We start from the raw sequence: 19,003 nt of genomic DNA, 5'->3' as shown, positions 1-19,003 counted from the left end.
TATTTCATACTTGTATATCTGCCGCCTTCTTGTTACCTTGCTGTTTTAAGACCCACCTACACTACAATTACAATTGAGTCAAAGAGCTTGGTTAGAATGTCTTCTAGCTAGTTACATCATGGTTCAGTTCTGGAGTCTAAATGAGCCCTCAGCTTTAGCCTCTTACTTTATAAGTTGCTATGGTCAAACTTACATGTTGGACACTACAGTTTTCTCCTATATCATGTCACTTCCTTCACATGATTGCTGATATCTAGAGATACATTAAACTTGTCTCTCTCACCAACAGAAGTTGGTCTTACAAAAGATATTACCTCAGCCACCTGGTCTCTCTGATTTTGAGAAACTGCATTATTTAAGTATCAGAGGGGTAGCCGTGTTAGTCTGGATCTGTAAAAGCAGCAAAGAATCCTGTGGCACCTTACAGACTAACAGACGTTTTGGAGCATGAGCTTTCGTGGGTGAATACCCACTTCGTCAGATGCATGCACGAAAGCTCATGCTCCAAAATGTCTGTTAGTCTATAAGGTGCCACAGGATTCTTTGCTGCTTTTGCATTATTTAAAGAGTTGATTCTTCTGAAATCCAGTAAATTTCTGGATGTGCAAGAACTACTGTTCTGGCTATATAACAGACGACTGGTGAAATCTTTTAACTATATACTTGCTGGTTTTCCATAAATATAAGAATTCAGTGATTGTCATTAGAATTACTCATTAATTCCAAAAGGCAGTAAGGAGTTATTTGATAGAATTTGCCAGAAATCCAGTAGTCTCAAAAATTTTTAAAGAAAAATATCAACCATTTTCTTTACTATCACTATAAAACATCTTTTTTAGAAAAATATAACTAGAGAGTTAAAGGCATCTTTATTTTTCTCTCCCACTCTCCCCAAGTTACAGCTCACATATGTTGGTAGATACGAGGAGTAAACCAACGAGTGCATTTCTAATCATGGGAACTTTAGGTAATGAAGTGCTTTGGGAAACACAGCGCTTTGAAATCCATAGATGGAAGACACTATTTAAATACCAAGTATTATTCTTGTATGCAGTGTTGTTGTAGCCGTGTTGGTCCCAGGATACTAGAGAGGCAAGGTGGGTGAGGTAGTATCTTTTATTGGATCAACTTCTTGTAGTGAGGGAGACAACACCCTCTCCAAGAACTCCATGTAAGGTGCGAGCCTTCTGGGTTACGTCTTCAAGGGACATAGTAGATGTAATGCATGAAATGCAGACACTTTGCACAGGATCTAACACTCTATTGCATTTTCTTTAATAAAATGAGAAACACATAGTCCATACAAAAATAATGACCCCTACAAACATTTCCCTGTCCCTGTTTCATCACCATACTTGAACATTCTTTGGGCTGAGGTGAGAGTTGTCTGGGGCCATCCAAGGTCTTTCTGTTTCAACATATGACTTGGGTTCTGAAATAAGGAGCCTCCTCCTGCTCCAGCTCATTTACTCTGATCTTGACTGGTCCATCCATTTCCTTCCTCTAGCCCAGAACTTCCTGTTTGCCTCTCTGAGCCTCACCATGAATCCTTTTATAACCTCCTGCTTTGTCACCTCTGTCTTTTTGTTCTGTTTGGTGAATTTCCAGTCTCTTCACTCCCCACTGCATTCAGACAAGAAGAGTACGTATCTTCTCCCAGCACCAGCAAACCCACGTCCTAAGGAACTAAATCAACCTTAATAGGCGGTCACAGAAATCTAATGACCCACTATTGAACCTGGTTTGGGAGGTAGATGCTGAAAGGCTTGTAAGCAATAGGGTATATACACAGACAAAGTGGCATTCATGATACAGCAATTTTGAAAGTAACAACTTTATAAGAACTTCGTGGGAATTCGTGTTGCACATAGTTCATCAAATCACACAGGTATACACCGATTACAATCTGGGGAAGTCAGAAACACATTTTGCTGTGAAATATTAGAATACCCCAATGTGGGGCGTTGGAAGAGGAGAGGGGATTTACTCCTTGCTCTGAAGCACACAGCTTTGGCCAGAGAACAGATGACCCATCTGTTACAGGGCTGCTGCCTATCACAAATATTGGAGCATTATTAGGGGGTTGTTAGCAGATCCACTGGGACAGGACATGCCATTGAAATGTGGCCATTTTCTCTTGCTACGGAATATTTCCTCAAGATGTAACCACAGTTTTATTCTTGATATCATGGATCCATAGATTTTAAGGCCAGATCATCTAGTCTGCGTGCCTGAATATAACAAGCCATTAAATTCCACCCAGTTGCCCCTGTACTGAGCCCAATAACTTGTGTCTGGCTAACACGTATCTTCCAGAAAGGCACCTAGTCTGGCTGTGAAGACACAAAGAGATAGAGAATCCGTGACCTCCACTGGTTTGTTCCAGAGGTTATATCACCCTCATCGTAACACTTTGTGTCTAATTTCTTATTTCCATGGGTCTGGATTCAGGTTCCAGCCCCTGGGTTCTTGCCATGTTCTCCCGTGTGACACCACTGCGCCCTTCACGCCGCCACACCAGTTCTGGCCCCACTCCGCCCTTCGCACCCCCGCACCAGTTCTGGCCCCGCTCCGCCCTTCGCACCCCCGCACCAGTTCTGGCCCCGCTCCGCCCTTCGCACCCCCGCACCAGTTCTGGCCCCGCTTTTGGCACCGCCCCACCAGTTCTGGCCCTGCTCCACCCTTGGCGCCGCCCCACCAGTTCTGGCCCTGCTCCACCCTTGGCGCCGCCCCACCAGTTCTGGCCTGGCCACATTCTCTTGTGACCTCGCTGTGTCCCGCTCCGAGGACGCTGTCCCATGGGCTCCCATGACCCCATCTCCTCCCCAACAGCCTCATGCCCAGGGCAGACTCCACATCACTGCAGGGGGCCCTTACCCAGCCTCACCCGGAGGGGGGGGGGGAGAACGACCGGGCACGAGCGTCACTGGGGCTCAGGGCCCTCCCCTCAGAACAGTCAGGATAAGCCAAGTCCAACCTGCCTGCCCTCAGCCAATATGGCGGCGACACGGCTACACCACCCCGCTGGGTCCCTCTCTTCCTCTCTATTGGTTATCTAGTAGGGGCTCAGTCAGCAAGACGCGCTGTGAGTGGCCAGAAATTCCGCGGTTGCTAAGGCGACCAACCGACCTGTCATTGGTAGAGCCCATCCTTATGGGCAGGCTTTGACCCATTCGTGTATGGTGATTGGTCAGTGTGACCGGAGAGGCGGGACGAGAAACCTCCGCGGCGGCGGCGGCTAGGCGGCTAAAGAACGGCGGGGATAATAGACTGCTCTGATTGGCGAGACTGCCACGGAGCGGGTGGGCCCGGATGCGGGCGGCGCGTGCGATTCGGCGAAGGCCGCGTGGGGGCGGGGCCGGGCCCGAGGTTTGTTGTGAGGGTGAGGGCCCGGTTGTCAGGCAGGGGCCAATCAGGGTGGGGGATGGGAGCCGCTGGGGGGTCGGGGCTGGAAGGCGGAGCGGGTCGAGGAGCCGCTGCAGGTAGGAGGGGGCGGGAGTGGAGTCGGGTCCATTCCCCGCGCTCCGGCTGCCGGGGGTGTGAACTGAGCCAGTCGCAGGAGGGGCAGGGGGTCAGAGGGTCAGCCTACGGTCCCCACGGTCTCGGCGGTTCTGGTCGGGCCGGTGCCGGGCGAGGTGTTTGTGGGGGAAGGGAACTCGTTCTGCTCCCCGGGGGAGCAGTGCGGGGAACCGCCTCCGACAGCGAGGGGCGTGTGTTCGCCGCCCCCTGGTGGGCGGGGGTGTATCCAGAGGCTGGTTCCCGCAGTCAGAAGAACGAGGGGGAGGGAGCCGGGCTATGGGACCCCCAGGTGCCCAGGCCCCGCAAGGGGATCCGTGCGGAGCTACTGGGGGGAAGCGGTAAATGTGGCTCCTCCCCCAGTGAGGGGTTTGGGGGCTGCTTGTCGCAGGGAGTCAGCAGGAGGAGGGAGATTCTTAGCACGCCTGCCCTCCCCGGCACGCTTGGCCGAGGGGAGGCTTGTCAACATGCTCTCCCATGAGCCCCACCAGAGAGGAGCGGGCAGGCGGTAGATACTAGGGTGAGGATGCTGCTCTGCCGCAAGGGTCATACGTTAGCAATGGCCAGGAAAAGGTGCCACCTTCGTTCTGTTTCTGCACGGGGCTTGAGTGGCAACTCAGGGGTTTGAAACTCAGCAGTGGCTTCCTAATAAAGGTGGAGTAGAACTTGACTCAGTGTGTTTGAGGAAGCTTTTGGGTGACCTATTAAGATAAGTGGTTGCCTAGTAAGCTTCTTCCCTTGTGCTAATTACACTGATTTGTAAATATCTGCAGGACCTAGCCATTGAACTATTCTCATTATTTTAATAGTACTAATTAGTGTTTGGATAACCCTGATTAGGCCTGTGATAATCTTATTGAACTGAGCCTTGTCTTGCTTTTGTTGTTGAAAGCCGAGAGATGGGAAGCAGTCATATAGGCAACCATTCCATACCCTTTAGCCTGCTCTAGACCAGGCTTTGATGACTTTCCTCACCAATAATAATTAAATAATTATTATTTGTATTGTCATAGCAGGGCTTCATTGTGCTAGGTGCTGTGACAAGCAGAACAAATAGATGAATTCAAAAATTTTATTAAGATGATGTTTAAAACAAGTGAATGGTACAGAGTTTAAGCGTAGAAGTTTCTGGTTATCAGGGAACAACATACAGGTTTTCAAAGGGTGCGAAGTTCGATTTAAGACTGGATGGCATAAGGAATACATAATCTGCAATATCCCTGATTGGGGGTAAAAGGTTAACAGGTCAAAATACAGACATTGAGGTATGAGGGTATGTTGTTCATATTACGGCTATGTTCAGGTGTGGAGTATAATGAGTGGATACGATGACGAGGATGGGTTGACCCTCATGTGGTGAGATTAAACGTTTAGTGAATTTACAGTTCCAGTTCATATAGTCCAATGCAAAAAGTCCCTCGGTCCCTTTCTCGTACTCGATGCACGATGTCACTCTGGCTCACGGCTCCTGATACTGTCGGTGGCTGGCGATGTGCTTGGTGTAGATGTCCCTGGACCATCGGATGGTGTCTGAGGCCATGAGGCGCCGCATGAGCAGTGCGTAGTATCAACCGATCCCGCAGGTCCACAGCACACGCTCGTTGCAGGGGTTCCAGGCGCACAGGGGTCCTATGATCAGGGCATCCATCTGCACCTCATAGCCCTTCGCTCTGAGGGTGTCAGCCATGGGAGAGTACTTTTCCAGCTTATGAGCTTGGGCTTTGCGAAAGGCCAGGGTCTTATTCTATGCACTGAACTATGCACCTGCTGTCCTGACTTAGCAGTATCACAAGACAATGCCATAAACATTAAGATTCTTTTTTCCCCCCCCCCCCCTCCAGGCAAATATCGCAGTGATCTGGATCAAGACTAAATCAGAACTCAAGATCTGGCCTGTTGATTGGAGGAAACTGACCACTGTTCTGGATACAATTGAATAAGCATTTTGAAAGGAATTTCATTAGCCTGGATGTGTCTAAACAGATCAAACAGCAGAAACTGAGGCCTGGGGGGTTGAGCCCCATACAATTCAGCAAAGTGAACCTTTGTTGGAAGGAAAGGGGGCACTTTTTCAGTGGCCATCAGAAAAGAACTGAATAAGAAATGGCAGCTTCTGTTGCCACCAAGACGTCTTGGAAGCTGCGTGAGTGTCTTGCATAGTGTTCTCTTGTCCATCATTAGATTTCTCTGTTTGAAAATGGGGGAAGGGGAGGCCTCTTGTTCTGTCTTGTGGTATGAATGAAATTTTCCCCAAGGAACAGCCCCCTCCCTTTCTAATGTGACAAAGAGCACTCTTTTAAAATTCAGTGGACTGTTTGTGGATGGAGGGGGAGAGAGAGAACAGTGGAAAGGCATAGGGCATTCTCTGAACATCCAGCCGGAGTGACGTAAAGACATACCCCCTAGATCGATCTCTAGCTGTGTTCCTTTGGGATTTGCGATGATGATGATAGGGCGTCCTCTTTTCTGTCTTCAATTCCTGTTGTCTGAGGGGTTTTTGGTCATTGAATCTCTCTTTTTCTCTAAATTTCAGGGCTGTAACAACCTGCTAATTCTCTAATATAATGTAAGAACAGCTGGTGAACAGGTTGGAACTCTTATAAAGCCAAACCTGCCTTGGAGTGTTCCACTTGTTTAATGTCAGTATTCCTTTTGGATTGCTCTGTATTGCTGCCTCTACCATTGCTATAGGTACAGTAGGTTCTTGGATCACTGCAGGAAGGGTGGTGAGATCATGACAAGACCTGTATGTCCTCTTCTCTTGGTTATGTCTCTGGCTTCAGCATAAAAGATTCATGAGAGGTAGTAAGCTTCTATTTGTAAATGATCTTTTCTCCAAAGAAAAAGAGTGGCAAAACAGCTCCTAAATGTCAAAAAGAGAAACACAGAAAAATGCTTCTCCTGCTGATGTTGCAATTTTTTGTGAGGTGTCAGAGGATCAAAAGAACAAGTAGAAGTAGCTGATTATCCACAAATGTGAATTCTAGGTTGACTATTTGAGGCCCAGAACTGGATTAGTGAGAATGTTGCCTATCTGGGTTGCTGTATGTTTAATAGAACTGTCTTAATAGAAGTAACTGGTATATACGATCAAAGGCTATATAGCACCTTCCTTTACTGTATGCCTGGCATCAGTTGGTGCTTCTGTTCATATTTTCAGAAGGAGAAAAAATATTTTTCTTACTTCCCATCTGTTCCCCGCCTCCCCTCTCCGCTAAAAAAATAAAAATAAAAAAACTAAGTTCACAGATTCCTGGAAAAGACAGCACTTGGTCAGTTTCAAATCTCCATCCCATTTCATTCAGCAACAGTGCCTGTCCTGTTGATCTTTAATATCACTATGTCCTACTTCATTTTAGCTCCATCTTCAGAGTAGTAATCATTCAAGTGCTAGGAAAAAGGTATAGCCAGGATAATTAGGGGCTTAAAGGTTGCTGAGCCGATGTGTAGTATCTAATGAGAGAGCATTTTATGAAAGGGTTTGTGGACTTTGGGAAATCAGTACTTCAAAGAGTGAGGGTTCTGCTACCAGTGTTTTAATGTTGGCATAAAATTACAATCTGGCATTTATAATCAGAGGGTTGCATGCTTCAGCAATAACTCTCTAAACATTGTAAATAAATTATTAATAAAAGATAAAAGGAGGTGTTGCAAATATTCACATTTCACAACAACATTCAGCACTTGCACTATCCAATCTTAAATAGTCACTATTGGTCCCTTAATACCAAAGGAGGATTTATGTAACTAATATTGGATGTGACTTTGAATTTAATGTGTTGACACATGCTCTGGTTTAGTATTGTCATGTAGAATATTGGTCTTTCATTAAACTGCAAGTACATCCTCAGCAAATATCCCTTTCTCATTTAATTAATAACTTAATTACAGTTGTAACATGAAAGATGTTTCTCTAGCTAATGTGAAAGTTATGTGGTTTTGCTTTCTGTAAAGTACTTTGAGATCCTCAGATCAAAGAGTATGTCATTATTCCTGCCCTCTAAAGTCTTGGAATATTATTGGCACTTATTATAAATGAGCCGCTTCACGCCCAGTTATCAGAACGAAGGCTGGATTGGTTATTAGCTAGCATTTTTACAAATGTTTTGTAACCATTTCATATACAAATCTAGTGGTCTTTAAAAGACAAGAACTTTTTAGCTGTGATATTAAGGAATTGGTAAATGCATTTGGCAGAAACTTAACAATTTGGGTGCATTTTAAAGGGCCCCTTAATGTAAAACAAATGCCAATCTGGCTGTTTATAGTGGGACTTCTCCAGAGTCCACTGGGGTATTGAGGCTATCTTCTCCCCCAGCCTTTATGAAAAGCTACTTTAAAAAAAACCCACCTTTTTAATTCTACTTCCTTATTCAACCCTCTAAAGCATATTTGTGTCCATCCCTCCAATAGGGACATCTTTTGTCACTGCCCCCAAACTAACTGTATTGCTCTGCTTCACCTACATTACATGGTGAGAATATAGGCAAAGTCATAGAATCATAGAATATCAGGGTTGGAAGGGACCTCAGGAGGTCATCTAGTCCAACCCCCTGCTCAAAGCAGGACCAATTCTCTGCCAAAACTCAAGTAGAAGGGAGCTCCACCCTTTCCAGGTGCTGAGTCTTATTTTCTCTGCAAGATAGCACACTGTGCTACTGCGAACCTGCCAGTTTGACTCAGATAGGACAGTCTTAACTTTTACTACTGCCCAGAACAATATAAGGGAGCCTTTCTCTAAATGATCGGCAGCTGCTTTGTACCATGCCAACTTGTGAGACTGTTCATCTTGCCAGGAGAGTTCACACAGGTACAGATGATAAATTAGCTTCCGTAAGAGTGTGCTGGATGCAAGCAAATTCTCCTTTTCAAAGCTACTGAGTGACTATTAGTAAGATAAGATAGTCACTATGAAGCACATTGAGACTATAGTGGGATGATGAAGGTTGATTAGCACATGTCACCAAGTGTAGCAGAAAGGGCCAAGAGGGCTGCTGCAAACAAGATAAGTAAGTAGTGTGGCTTCTTATCTGAACTCTAAGTTACTGCAATTTGCCCAGTGAAAATTGGGAAGTCTTTCTGTAGAGTGAGGACTACTAGTCTTTCAGGAGAGGAATTGTGTATAGTAAAAATACTTGTTGTGACTATTTATTTGCTTTATCTTGTGCAGAAGAGATCACAGCTCACAGCAGCAATGTGTCCTCGCTGGTTCTGGGCAAAAGTTCAGGTCGGCTGCTGGCAACTGGTGGAGAGGATTGTCGGGTCAATATATGGTCGGTTAACAAGCCCAACTGCATCATAGTAAGAGTTGGCTGTTTTTTTTATTTGTCTGTGGGTAGGTTGGGGGAGGAGGCAATTGGCATAGTGAGAGCCAGAGAGAGTCTGGCAATGTCATAAATTCCCCAACTAGGTTTTACCAACCCCTCTCATCTGCTTTGGAGTGCTACAAAGCTATACTGGCAAACACACACAGTAAGCTAGCTTTGGTGGGCCACATGCAGTTCGAAAATGGCTTTGTCCCTTCAGCTCACGTGACTCTGAACCAGCTATAGCTCTCTTCCCATGCCCTGCTAAGGCCCGATTGAGTGACAGAGACCTCCAAAGATGACAAGGGTCTAAAACAGGGGTCGGCAACCTCTTGCACGCAGCTCGCCATAGTAAGCATCCTGGAGGGCTGGGCCAGTTTGTTTACCTGCCGCATCGGCAGGTTCAGTGGACTGCGGCTCCCACTGGCCACAGTTCGTCATCCCAGGCTAATGGGGGTGGCAGTAAATGGTGCGGGCGAGGGGATGTGCTGGCCGCGGCTTCCCCCCACCCCCATTGGCCTGGGACGGCGAACTGCAGCCAGTGGGAGCCACGGTCCGCTGAACCTGCCAATGCGGCAGGTAAACAAACTGGCCCAGCCTGCCAGGGTGCTTACCCTGGCGAGCCGCATGCCAGAGGTTGCCGACCCCTGGTCTAAAACGAGTGACATTTAAAAAAAAAAAAAAATGGAAATGATTAATTTCTTCAACATGTAAATTTTTCTATTATCCCATTATCTTGATTTATTAATTCATATTGGGGAGATCAGCAGCTGTGTGGGGAGCAGAGATAAATCTGGGTCCCTAGTAAGTGATATCCATTCAGTGAGGTGGTAGGAGCAGGAGAAGTTCACAGTTGGCTGAATGTATGGGGTGGGCAATAAGATGCCCTCTTTCTGTGTCCCTATAGTTTTTCTCATTTGCCCCCAAATTAAACTTGTAATTCTTAATTCTTTTGAGAAGTCTAGTGGCAGCTTAAAGACTAACATTTATTTGGGCATAAGCTTTTGTGGGTAAAAAACCCACTTCTTCAGCTGCATGTAATTTTCATTCCAGATGCAAGCATAAATCTGAAGAAGTAGGTTTTTTACCCAGGAAAGCTTCTGCCCAAATAAATCTGTTAGGCTTTAAAATGCCGCCGGGCTTCTCATTGTTTTTGTGGATACAGACTAACATGGCTACTCCTCTGATACCTAATTCTTTCATCCCTCTCCATTGTAGCCATTTCTTCTTTTTCCTCTACTCACCTTTTCTTCTTTATGCTTGTCCCCTCCGCCTCCAGTCTTCTCTCCAAAATGTTACCTATTTTATCGCTCTTCTACATCTGTCACTCTTCTGTTCTCCTTCCTCTTGATTTTCCACTTCAGCTTTTTTACCCCATCTTCTCATCCTCTACCGCCTCCCACCCAAGCAGTAACCCATAGCCTGGCTTGACTCAAAAAGGTTTTAAAAGGTACATTAGCACTGGTTCCTTCCTTGTCCTCCCACTGAAGACAGGCCTGGGCAGGTCCAAGGAGTTTCCCACTGAATGCTTGAAGTTCTTTGTGATCGGGGGGAAGCGTTTGGAGACAGCAGCATTCCTGCCGCTGCACAGTTCTTGGTTTTGTGTCTCATGTTCAGTGAGAGGGCAGACATTACTTCTCTCTGTAGAGCAGCTGAGTAGTGGCTGTGGGGTTGGATTGGGGGAAAATTATATCACTAGCTCATAGCACATCAGGGCTACTGAGTGCAGGATGACTAGAGTCTTGTTTCCAGTGAAGTAGGTACAAAATCCTATTAAGTAACTGATTGGAACTGTCTCTCAAAACAAGGGCAATCCAGCATGTCTGACTACCTTTAACATCAGCCCTAGCATTTGCTCAGACGATACATATTGGGCTTGCTGGTATTTGCAGCATGCACCTATTACAGGGTTGCGAACTATTAAAGGCTTAGTTTTATGATAGGTTTTTTTACAGATTAATATTCAAGGTGATGAGGTTTGCACGCTGGAATTGGGGCACATCCTAGGCTCCCAGTTGCATCATGCCTACGGCTGACCAATATTTGACTCTGCATAAAACTGTGTCCGGATATTGTGCTGATTTGGCCATATGCTGGGCAGGGAGAAGCTGTGTGCAGCACGTTCAAATGCACTATAATAAGAGTAAAGCTACCACAATAATATGAAATGATGTTAAGTACATGCCAATTATAAAGGCGGCTAGCATTCATCTGTGCTGCATCCTGCTTTGATGTTTGATTTGGATGTAGGGAAGGTGGGCTAGAGACAATTAGTGTGATAGGAGAGTTAAGTTGAGAAAGATGGAAAAAGAAAGTTTTCACTTCATTTCAGACACACACACACCCCAATCACTTGAACTGGCATCTCTCAGGAAATGTGAAGAGGACTAAGTAGATACAAGAAATCTCTACCCCTTATTGGCAGTGCTGTTTCCTTCCCATAGGCTTTTGCAATGTCTCTGGAGGATCTGCATAGTGATGGCAGAGCAGTGTGAAACCAGAGCACTGGTTTCAGTGTAGTCAGCAGGGGCATAAGATTCAGCATCTCTTCACCCCTCAATCGAGGGCAGAGAGAACTGCAGCGCTAGTTTTGGACTGCTGTCATGTTACCACCCAGGCTTCTAAACATTTGCCTGGGTTTTCCAGGGAAGAGAGAGAAGTCAGGACCTAGTATTTCTAGTCTTTTAAAAAACAAAACAAAACACGGGTTTTATTTGATGGGGGCAGGGGAATCGCTGTGATTTTACTGATTTATGGTGTATAAAGACATCCTCAACGGGATTTTTGGTTGCTTTGAAGTTCACCTCTAGTACTTGATTTGCTAGGACCCCCAGTACCCTCCTGTCTGGGGAGAGGGGAGGCAAGTGACATACAGCTTTGTGACCCCTGATTTGAGTCCGAGTTCTCTGTTGCGCACAAAACATTAACAGTTGCAATATTACAGAAAAACAATCCCAAGCAAAAACTGCAGAAAGATCCAGGTGGGTTTTAACTTGTCACTCCCTGGTGTTACCTTAATAAATGTAAAGGGTGGAGAAAGCTGGATTGAATTATTCAAGGGAGCCATTCTAAGGATAAATAAAGGAGAGTTTGGAATAATAAACATCGCTTAGTGGTACTAAAATACCTATAACAGCACATTAATATGTGCATAATAATTAATTATTAATTTGATTATTGGAACAACTCCGTATTTTTGTATTACGTATTTTAGTTAAAATGCCCATGTCATAAATGGTTACCTATTGCACAATATCTATACAGTCAAGTTTTAGTGAGCACTTTCAGATCTTTGAGGATGAAAGGCACTGTATAATTGCTGCATGGTGCATCAAGCTAATGCTGCAGTACTGTTGTAGCCCTGTTGGTGTGGCAGCTGACGCTGGCTAGTAATGTGTACTTCCTTGCTTGTGAGAAGGCTTTCAGATAGTCCTGCTTACGCTATAAGGACAGCTGTGGTTTTGTAACCAGTTCGTGACACTCATCTGACTCATTTACAACAAACCTGGTCTAGTTGTGTCTAAACAGCATATTTTTCACTGCATATGCATGTGCTGACCTAATTTGTACATCCACACCTACCGTTTGACTACCCGTGTTTGTATCGGCACGTTCTGAGAAAATCTGGGCAACTGTCTCATAGTACCTCAGCAAGAGAGAGTGCTTGGAGGATATGCACGCAACGTGACACCGGCAGTACTTGGCAAGGGCTAGGGGAGGCAATGCATCTTAGAGTGGTATACCAGACTGAGAACCGACGGGGGAGGACCAGCCAAATTGACTGTGCAGTTAGGAGGTCCTGTCTGTTGCAAAATAGTGTGCCAGACCAGTTACAGGATAATACCATGTGCCAGCATAGGACTTTTCAGAGTTGCACCTCCAATCTGCCAACTGCTATTGTTAACTTTCCTTGCAGAGTTTGACAGGCCATACGACACCGGTGGAGAGCGTGAGGATCAATACAAATGAAGAGCTCATTGTTGCAGGGTCCCAGTCAGGGTCCATTCGAGTTTGGGACCTGGAAGCTGCCAAAAGTAGGTTTCCATTCTTCTTTGCATCTTCCATTTAAGTCAGCAGTGGTGCTTCATGTGTGAGCACAGCAGAGTGGTACAAACTTGTGGGAAATCTCTGTGCCACATATCCCCACTGACTTGGAGAGGTCCTGACTAGGAAGGTCAAAAATCTGGATGGGCCCTTATCAACAGATAGTGTTTTCTTCAGCTCAAAACCAGTGGTGGTGTTAGAATGCTTTGGAGTGATGTTCTACTGAAGCTGCATAATGCAGGTATGAATTTGACCAGTTATAAGTGTACACACAGTGTTTGTGTGAATGTACATAGTCTCACGTTGAGCCAGATTGAAGAGGCTGGAGGTTTGGGCCTATGCATTTCTGTCAAGTTCATGTACAAGTCATCGTTGTCAAACACCTGCCAGGAATCTGCAATAGATGAAACATGATGCATTATTAGAGCACTGATGGTGAAAGTCATGCTCTTGAGTCTAGTTAATTGAGGGCCCATTTTCTAAATAAAAAGTTAAGATTATAACTAATGAAGTGTCACTTGAACTTCTCAGCCAAGAAATGTAATTTTCCTGTTTCCCCTCTGTGTATCTTCTTGTGGCTCGCATTAACGTTTGCGAACTGCATTGCAGTGTAAAGCAGGCTCCCTGGAACAGTCCATTTAGTGCAGTTTCTTTGTTTAGCTGACGTAGCCTCAAAAGCATTTTTATGAAGTGACGTACATGTCAGAATCCAGAGGAACTGCCCCTGCATTCCTCCGCCCCGGTGCACCATGGTGCCCACTCTGGGCTCCCAGCTCCTCAGATGTCGCTTCTCTTGGGCAAAGACCCATGTGTTTCTCCACTCCTGACTGGGGGTTTTCCGGGTTGTACAGTTCCCTGCCTATTCTATGATATGCCCAGAAAACTAGACTGTCCAAGCAGGCCAACGTTTCCGCTTTGCTGTTTTGCTGAAGGCTATGAACAGTTTTCATTGCTAGCAGTTACAAGATACCAGCCTTTTCCAGACCAGCCCACTTATTCTTAAGATGAAAGCATTAGAGAAAACATATTAAAAACAACAAAAGAACCTGCATGCTAATAGATGCCAGACATCACCCCCAGCTTTAGTAAGGGTTCTGGGAGGAGTCGGTCCCTCAAACCCCACCGAGGAGTGGTTCTGTGTGAATAAACTTAGATACCTTAGCTTGAAACTAGCACACCTGTGAATAGATCAATCTTCCCTTTTATACAGCTTGGGCCTTTGATCTTGAGACTCCTGGAACAGATAATCAGCAGACAATGGTCCCCTCCTCAGGACACCACTTCAGAAGGCTGGGCGTTTGCATAAACAGAGATGGGGAATTTGTATTCGACTCCACAGGCAAACTGTCTGTCCCAAAAGTCCATTCTTGTCTGGCACATTGTTTAGTGTAATCCAAGGGTGGCCAAACTGCAGCTCATGAACCACATGTGGCTCTTCTGCAGTTGAAGTGTGTCTCGCTGAGTCTCCCACGCCCCCCATTCTCTGTCTACCAGAGTGGGAGAGGGAGCTCAGGGCTTCTGCCTTGCCGTGGGGTGGTGGGGCTACGGGCTTCTGCTAGAGACAGCTGGTGAGTGCCGAGAGTGGGGGTCCAGAATTTAAAGGTTTGCCCCCTCCCCCCCCCCCAAGAGCTTGAGTCACACCCCTCTCTTACCCTCAGCGTCTCCTTCCTGCAACTCTCAGGTGTAAGCTCCTTGTGGTGAGGCAACGGCAAACAGCTGGGAGCTGCCAGGAGTTGCCACTGCTTTAGTTCCACAGGAAGAGACATCAGCAAAAGCAGTGGCTCTTCCTGCAGTTCCCCGCTGCTGCCTGTCCCCACAGCCACAGCTCCCAGCTTGACAGCTCCAGCAACTGCTGTGCAGCGAGGGGGCCCAGCAGCACTCTGTGACTGAGCGCGATCATCAAACCCTGGCAAAAAATGGCGGAGAGGCACACGACTCCACATACCCCTCTCCAAACATCACTTGCCGGGGCTCAGGGCTTCAGCTGCAATGGGGCTGAAGCCCTGAGCCCTGGCAGGTGCACCCTGGCTCTCAAACTTCTAAAGATTGTCATATGTGACTTGGAGTGCCAGTAAGTTTGGCCACCCCAGTATAGTCCTCTGAAGTTCATAATCATTCCATGTCCCGCGTAGATAGAGATTACATGCAGTCCCGGCCCACAATAATACACAAACCATTTCTTTAATACGATTCCCCCACCCATGCTTAAACTTGATTCAATAAGGTCTCCAAAAGATATTTGGAGAAATTGCCATATCTGTCACAGTACATAGATGAATAAGCCGTGTACAGAATGGCCGGTATACAATAGCAGTATGTGTTTAATGGTAGGAAGCAGCATGGCTCGACTTGTGGATTGTCTGTGGGAAAATTAGTGCTGACTAATGGGTTTTTCCTCCCTCTCTGTGCTACTTATCTCTTTCCAGTTCTTCGTACGTTAATGGGCCACAAAGCAAATATCTGCAGCCTTGATTTCCATCCTTTTGGAAGCTTTGTAGCTTCGGGGTCCCTGGACACTAACGTCAAGGTGAGGCCAGTCTTTTCTGGAAGTACTCTCTGTATCCCCTGTGCATTGTCGGAGTGCCAGGATTGTTTTGGCAGTATAAAAGATTGTCATGTTGGAGGTTTGTAAAGTATCAGTTGCATGTGTATACGGAGGTGTGAAATTTCCACTTGTATTCTTATAGCTGAAATTTATCCTAATAATAGGAGTCTGGTTCATTTCTTAGTTTTTATGGTTTATTTCTCAAGCCTCTTGATGTTAGATGCCAAATTAAATCTGATGTAAGCAAGTGTGATTACATTGAAATCAGTGGAGCTACACTTGCTTATAGCAGGTCTGCATTTGGCTGTAAGTATTTAGCTTTCATGGTATGAAATGTCTTGCCAGCAGTCTCTCTCACTGAACACTTAAAGTTGCATCTTGATTCTATGCCATTCCTACCTGGGCAGGCGGACGGAGGGGTAAAGGAATATACCTTGCATGGGCTTGTGTTTTAGCAACCCCTTTAGCTGCTGGGTACCTGTCCCGTAACCGTTCTACAGTGTTTATAGGCTCTGTAGTAGGGAGACCTGTCATTCTGTTATGACTTTCAGGGTCCTTCATAGCTGTGGTTCTAAGCACGTTTTTTGTTTCTCTTTCCTGTAGCTCTGGGATGTAAGAAGAAAAGGCTGTGTCTTCAGGTACAAGGTAAGGGGTGCTTCGCTATCATTTGGGGGAGGGGGAGAGGAGATTCTCTCTGATTTATTCAGGAATCAAGACAGGATCACCTAGAATTAATTTATTAATCCGTTGGTATTGGAAATTGGACTGATGTGACTTGTGAGTCCATGCAATGATAATAAATGGCCTGACCACATGTACAGAGCCTGATTGAATAGAGAAGCTACAAGAAATGGTTAGCAGAAAAGTAAATGTACTATCTGCTGTCGATGTCAGTGGTGCTTCCAGATTATTCCATGAGTGAGTGTGCAGTGGAGTGATGCATTCTTATACATAGTAAACTGATGTGTTGCCCTTCTGCTGGAGACTGTTGAATTCTTTGTGTTCTGCAGGGTGTGACCGGGGTCCCAGGGAGCCACACCGGAGTTACTCAATTAGGGTGAACTGCAAAGAATGGGGCAAACAAATCCCCAAAGCTGGGGGATATTCCAATACTTAGATTTATCAAACCAACACGGAACAGCTTCTATAATACCTAACTGGTTAGCCAGAATCCAATAACCGTTCCCTTAAAGCCACCCAGCCTTAGGCCTCCACCCGGACACCCACGTCAAATATGCTGTGGATTACTGAAAATCTTATTCATCATATAAGAAAGTTCTACCAATCCCAAAGGATTGGACACATTACTTCTCAAGTTATTGAATATTCCAGATCTTACCCAAATACACGCATACAGCCAATTCTTATTAACTAAACTCAAATTTATTAAAAAAGAAAAGAGTATTGGTTAAAAGATCAGTATACATACAGACATGAGTACAGTTCTGCGATCAGATTCATAGTAGAGATGGTGAGCTTTGTAGCTGCAAAGAGTTCTTTCAGAATTGGTTCATGGGTTATAGTCCAATGTTCATATTCAGGGTGAATCCAGGTTAGGGCTGGAGATATCAGCCTTTTGGCTTAAGATTCCCCTGCATGAAGCATTAAGCAGGTCTGAGATAAAAAGAATCGGGACCCCAAACATTGTTATACAGTTCCAGGTCTTCCTTGACAGTTTGGAGTTCTTAGGCAAACAATAGGCAATTGTGGATACTTTGAAATAGATTTATTTCCGAAGCATCACCGGTAATTAGTTATATGGTTTAACATAAGGCGGTTGCCTGTTTTTCCACCATTCGCAGATGATTTGCTATACAGACGCTCCGCGGGTTATGCAAACCCGACTTACGCAAATCCGCAAGCACTTTTTTGGGAAATGGGTATATGTTCCCGATTTACACAAAATTTGACTTACGGAAGGCATTCTGGAACGGAATGCTTGCATAAGTTGGGGGGCGTCTGTACATTTCAAAGAGAGATGAATACAGCGATATTACTATGTGTCAGGGCTGATTCCCCACTCTGGTACTTCGAGTGCAGAAGGTGGGGGCCCACAAGGATTCTAAAAATTAATACTGGCCATTCCAGGCTTGTATTAAACTCCCAAGGTTACAGCTTTTTTCTGACCTTGGCTTGGTAAACGCTGCCGCCACCCCAGATGCAAATAAAACCTTGGAACCCAAGAAGGCGCACTTGGGAATTCCTCCCTGTGGGGACCCTCAAGCCCTTTCACTCCCTCTCCAGGGAAGAGCTGAGAAAGAAAACAAAGGAAATCAGCTGTTGCCACCAGCTGATGAAACAACTTACGCACAGACCTCTTAGGACACAACAAATCCCAATCTTTTCTTTAAAAAGAAAATATATCTGGAATTTAGGCTATTGCTAGATTTAAAAAGAGCAAATATCATAATTAAGCCCCCAAAATAGTTTTCTTGACGTCCAGCTTAATGGTTACCAACAAAACAGAAGCATTTGGGGGTTAGCACAGAGGAGTCCACAAGCCTTACACAAATAAAAGAAAAACCTCATAGTGACTTTCTATACATTTCCTGATCTACTTACATAGCTGCGGTTTCAAACAAAGTCGTTCTAGGTATGATCTGGTGATTTTTCATACCTGGGTCACAGCTTTTTACAGCATAGTTTTAGCTCCATCTCTGCTCTCTCTGGAGAACAACAGACAGACAAACGGAAAGTTTTTTCCCAATTTTAAAAGTTCTAGCCCTCCCATTAGCTCTTTTGGTCAGGTACCCACCCTCTTCCTTTTACTTATGCATGCAGTCAGACTTTTTAACTCTTTACAGGTAAAGCAAATAGAGAACAGCCACCGAGAGGGATTTTATAGTTAACTAGCTGGCTGGGTGTCCATAAACAGAAGCTACCTCCCCCACCCCACACACATGCTTCATTTATCACACTATGTTTATAGTTCATTTAAACATTAACATGTCCTTTTGATCTCTGAATCAATAGCTATAGTTACAGACAGTAACTGTCTGTCTATCTGGCTAACATCTGACAAGATATAAATATACACATACAATTAGTATCACCTCCAGGTTTACATTTCAAAGTTCTAGCCTATCTAACATGGAATGGCCCTAATTACCATTCACGTACTTTTTCTGACATGTCTCTAAAGGTTGAGGCTGGGTCATTTATCCTTCAGGATGCTTAACCCTTTCTGGCCATGTGTCAATCTTTGTATAAGATTTGTTGCAATTATATAACAGTGGTAGCAACCATGATTTGCATGGTCATATTCTAATTAGCTAAAATCACACAGGGACCCTCCATGTGAGCTATGGAGTCTTTCAAACTGTAATAAATATTCTTCTTCGAGTGATTGCTCATATCCATTCCAGTTAGGTGTGCGCGCGCCGCATGCACGTTCGTCGGAAGATTTTTACCCTAGCAACACTCGGTGGGTCGGCAGGGCGCCCCCTGGAGTGGCGCCGCTATGGTGCCGGATATATACCCCTGCCGACCCAGCCGCCCTTCAGTTCCTTCTTACCGCCCGTGTCGGTCGTTGGAACAGTGGAGCGCAGCTTAGCTGACCTCCGCTTCCCTAGCTACTCGTAGTTCTTGTGTA

At 45.4% G+C, this 19,003-nt stretch overlaps 1 protein-coding gene across 2 annotated transcripts in view; it reads left to right on the top strand.

Annotated features, from left to right (window-relative positions):
- Nucleotides 1–3,214: 3,214 nt before the first annotated feature.
- KATNB1 (katanin regulatory subunit B1) overlaps nt 3,215–19,003 on the top strand; it is a 39,289-nt gene continuing 23,500 nt past the window's right edge. Inside the window, exons 1-6 of one of the 2 annotated variants that reach the window (XM_032784923.2) lie at nt 3,215–3,369; nt 5,358–5,659; nt 8,687–8,817; nt 12,739–12,856; nt 15,293–15,393; nt 16,015–16,056. In XM_032784923.2, coding sequence (XP_032640814.1) covers nt 5,620–5,659; nt 8,687–8,817; nt 12,739–12,856; nt 15,293–15,393; nt 16,015–16,056 — 432 coding nt within the window. In that variant the 5' untranslated portion in view covers nt 3,215–3,369; nt 5,358–5,619. Of the gene's footprint in view, nt 3,483–5,357; nt 5,660–8,686; nt 8,818–12,738; nt 12,857–15,292; nt 15,394–16,014; nt 16,057–19,003 lie in introns of both variants that reach the window. The other variant, XM_032784917.2, reaches the window with a different exon arrangement.

The sequence above is a fragment of the Chelonoidis abingdonii genome, chromosome 19 (genome assembly GCF_003597395.2).
Source record: "Chelonoidis abingdonii isolate Lonesome George chromosome 19, CheloAbing_2.0, whole genome shotgun sequence".
Classification (NCBI taxonomy): Eukaryota; Metazoa; Chordata; order Testudines; family Testudinidae; genus Chelonoidis; species Chelonoidis abingdonii.
Note: the sequence above shows the minus strand (reverse complement) of the source record. Positions and strands in the feature narration are given on the sequence as shown.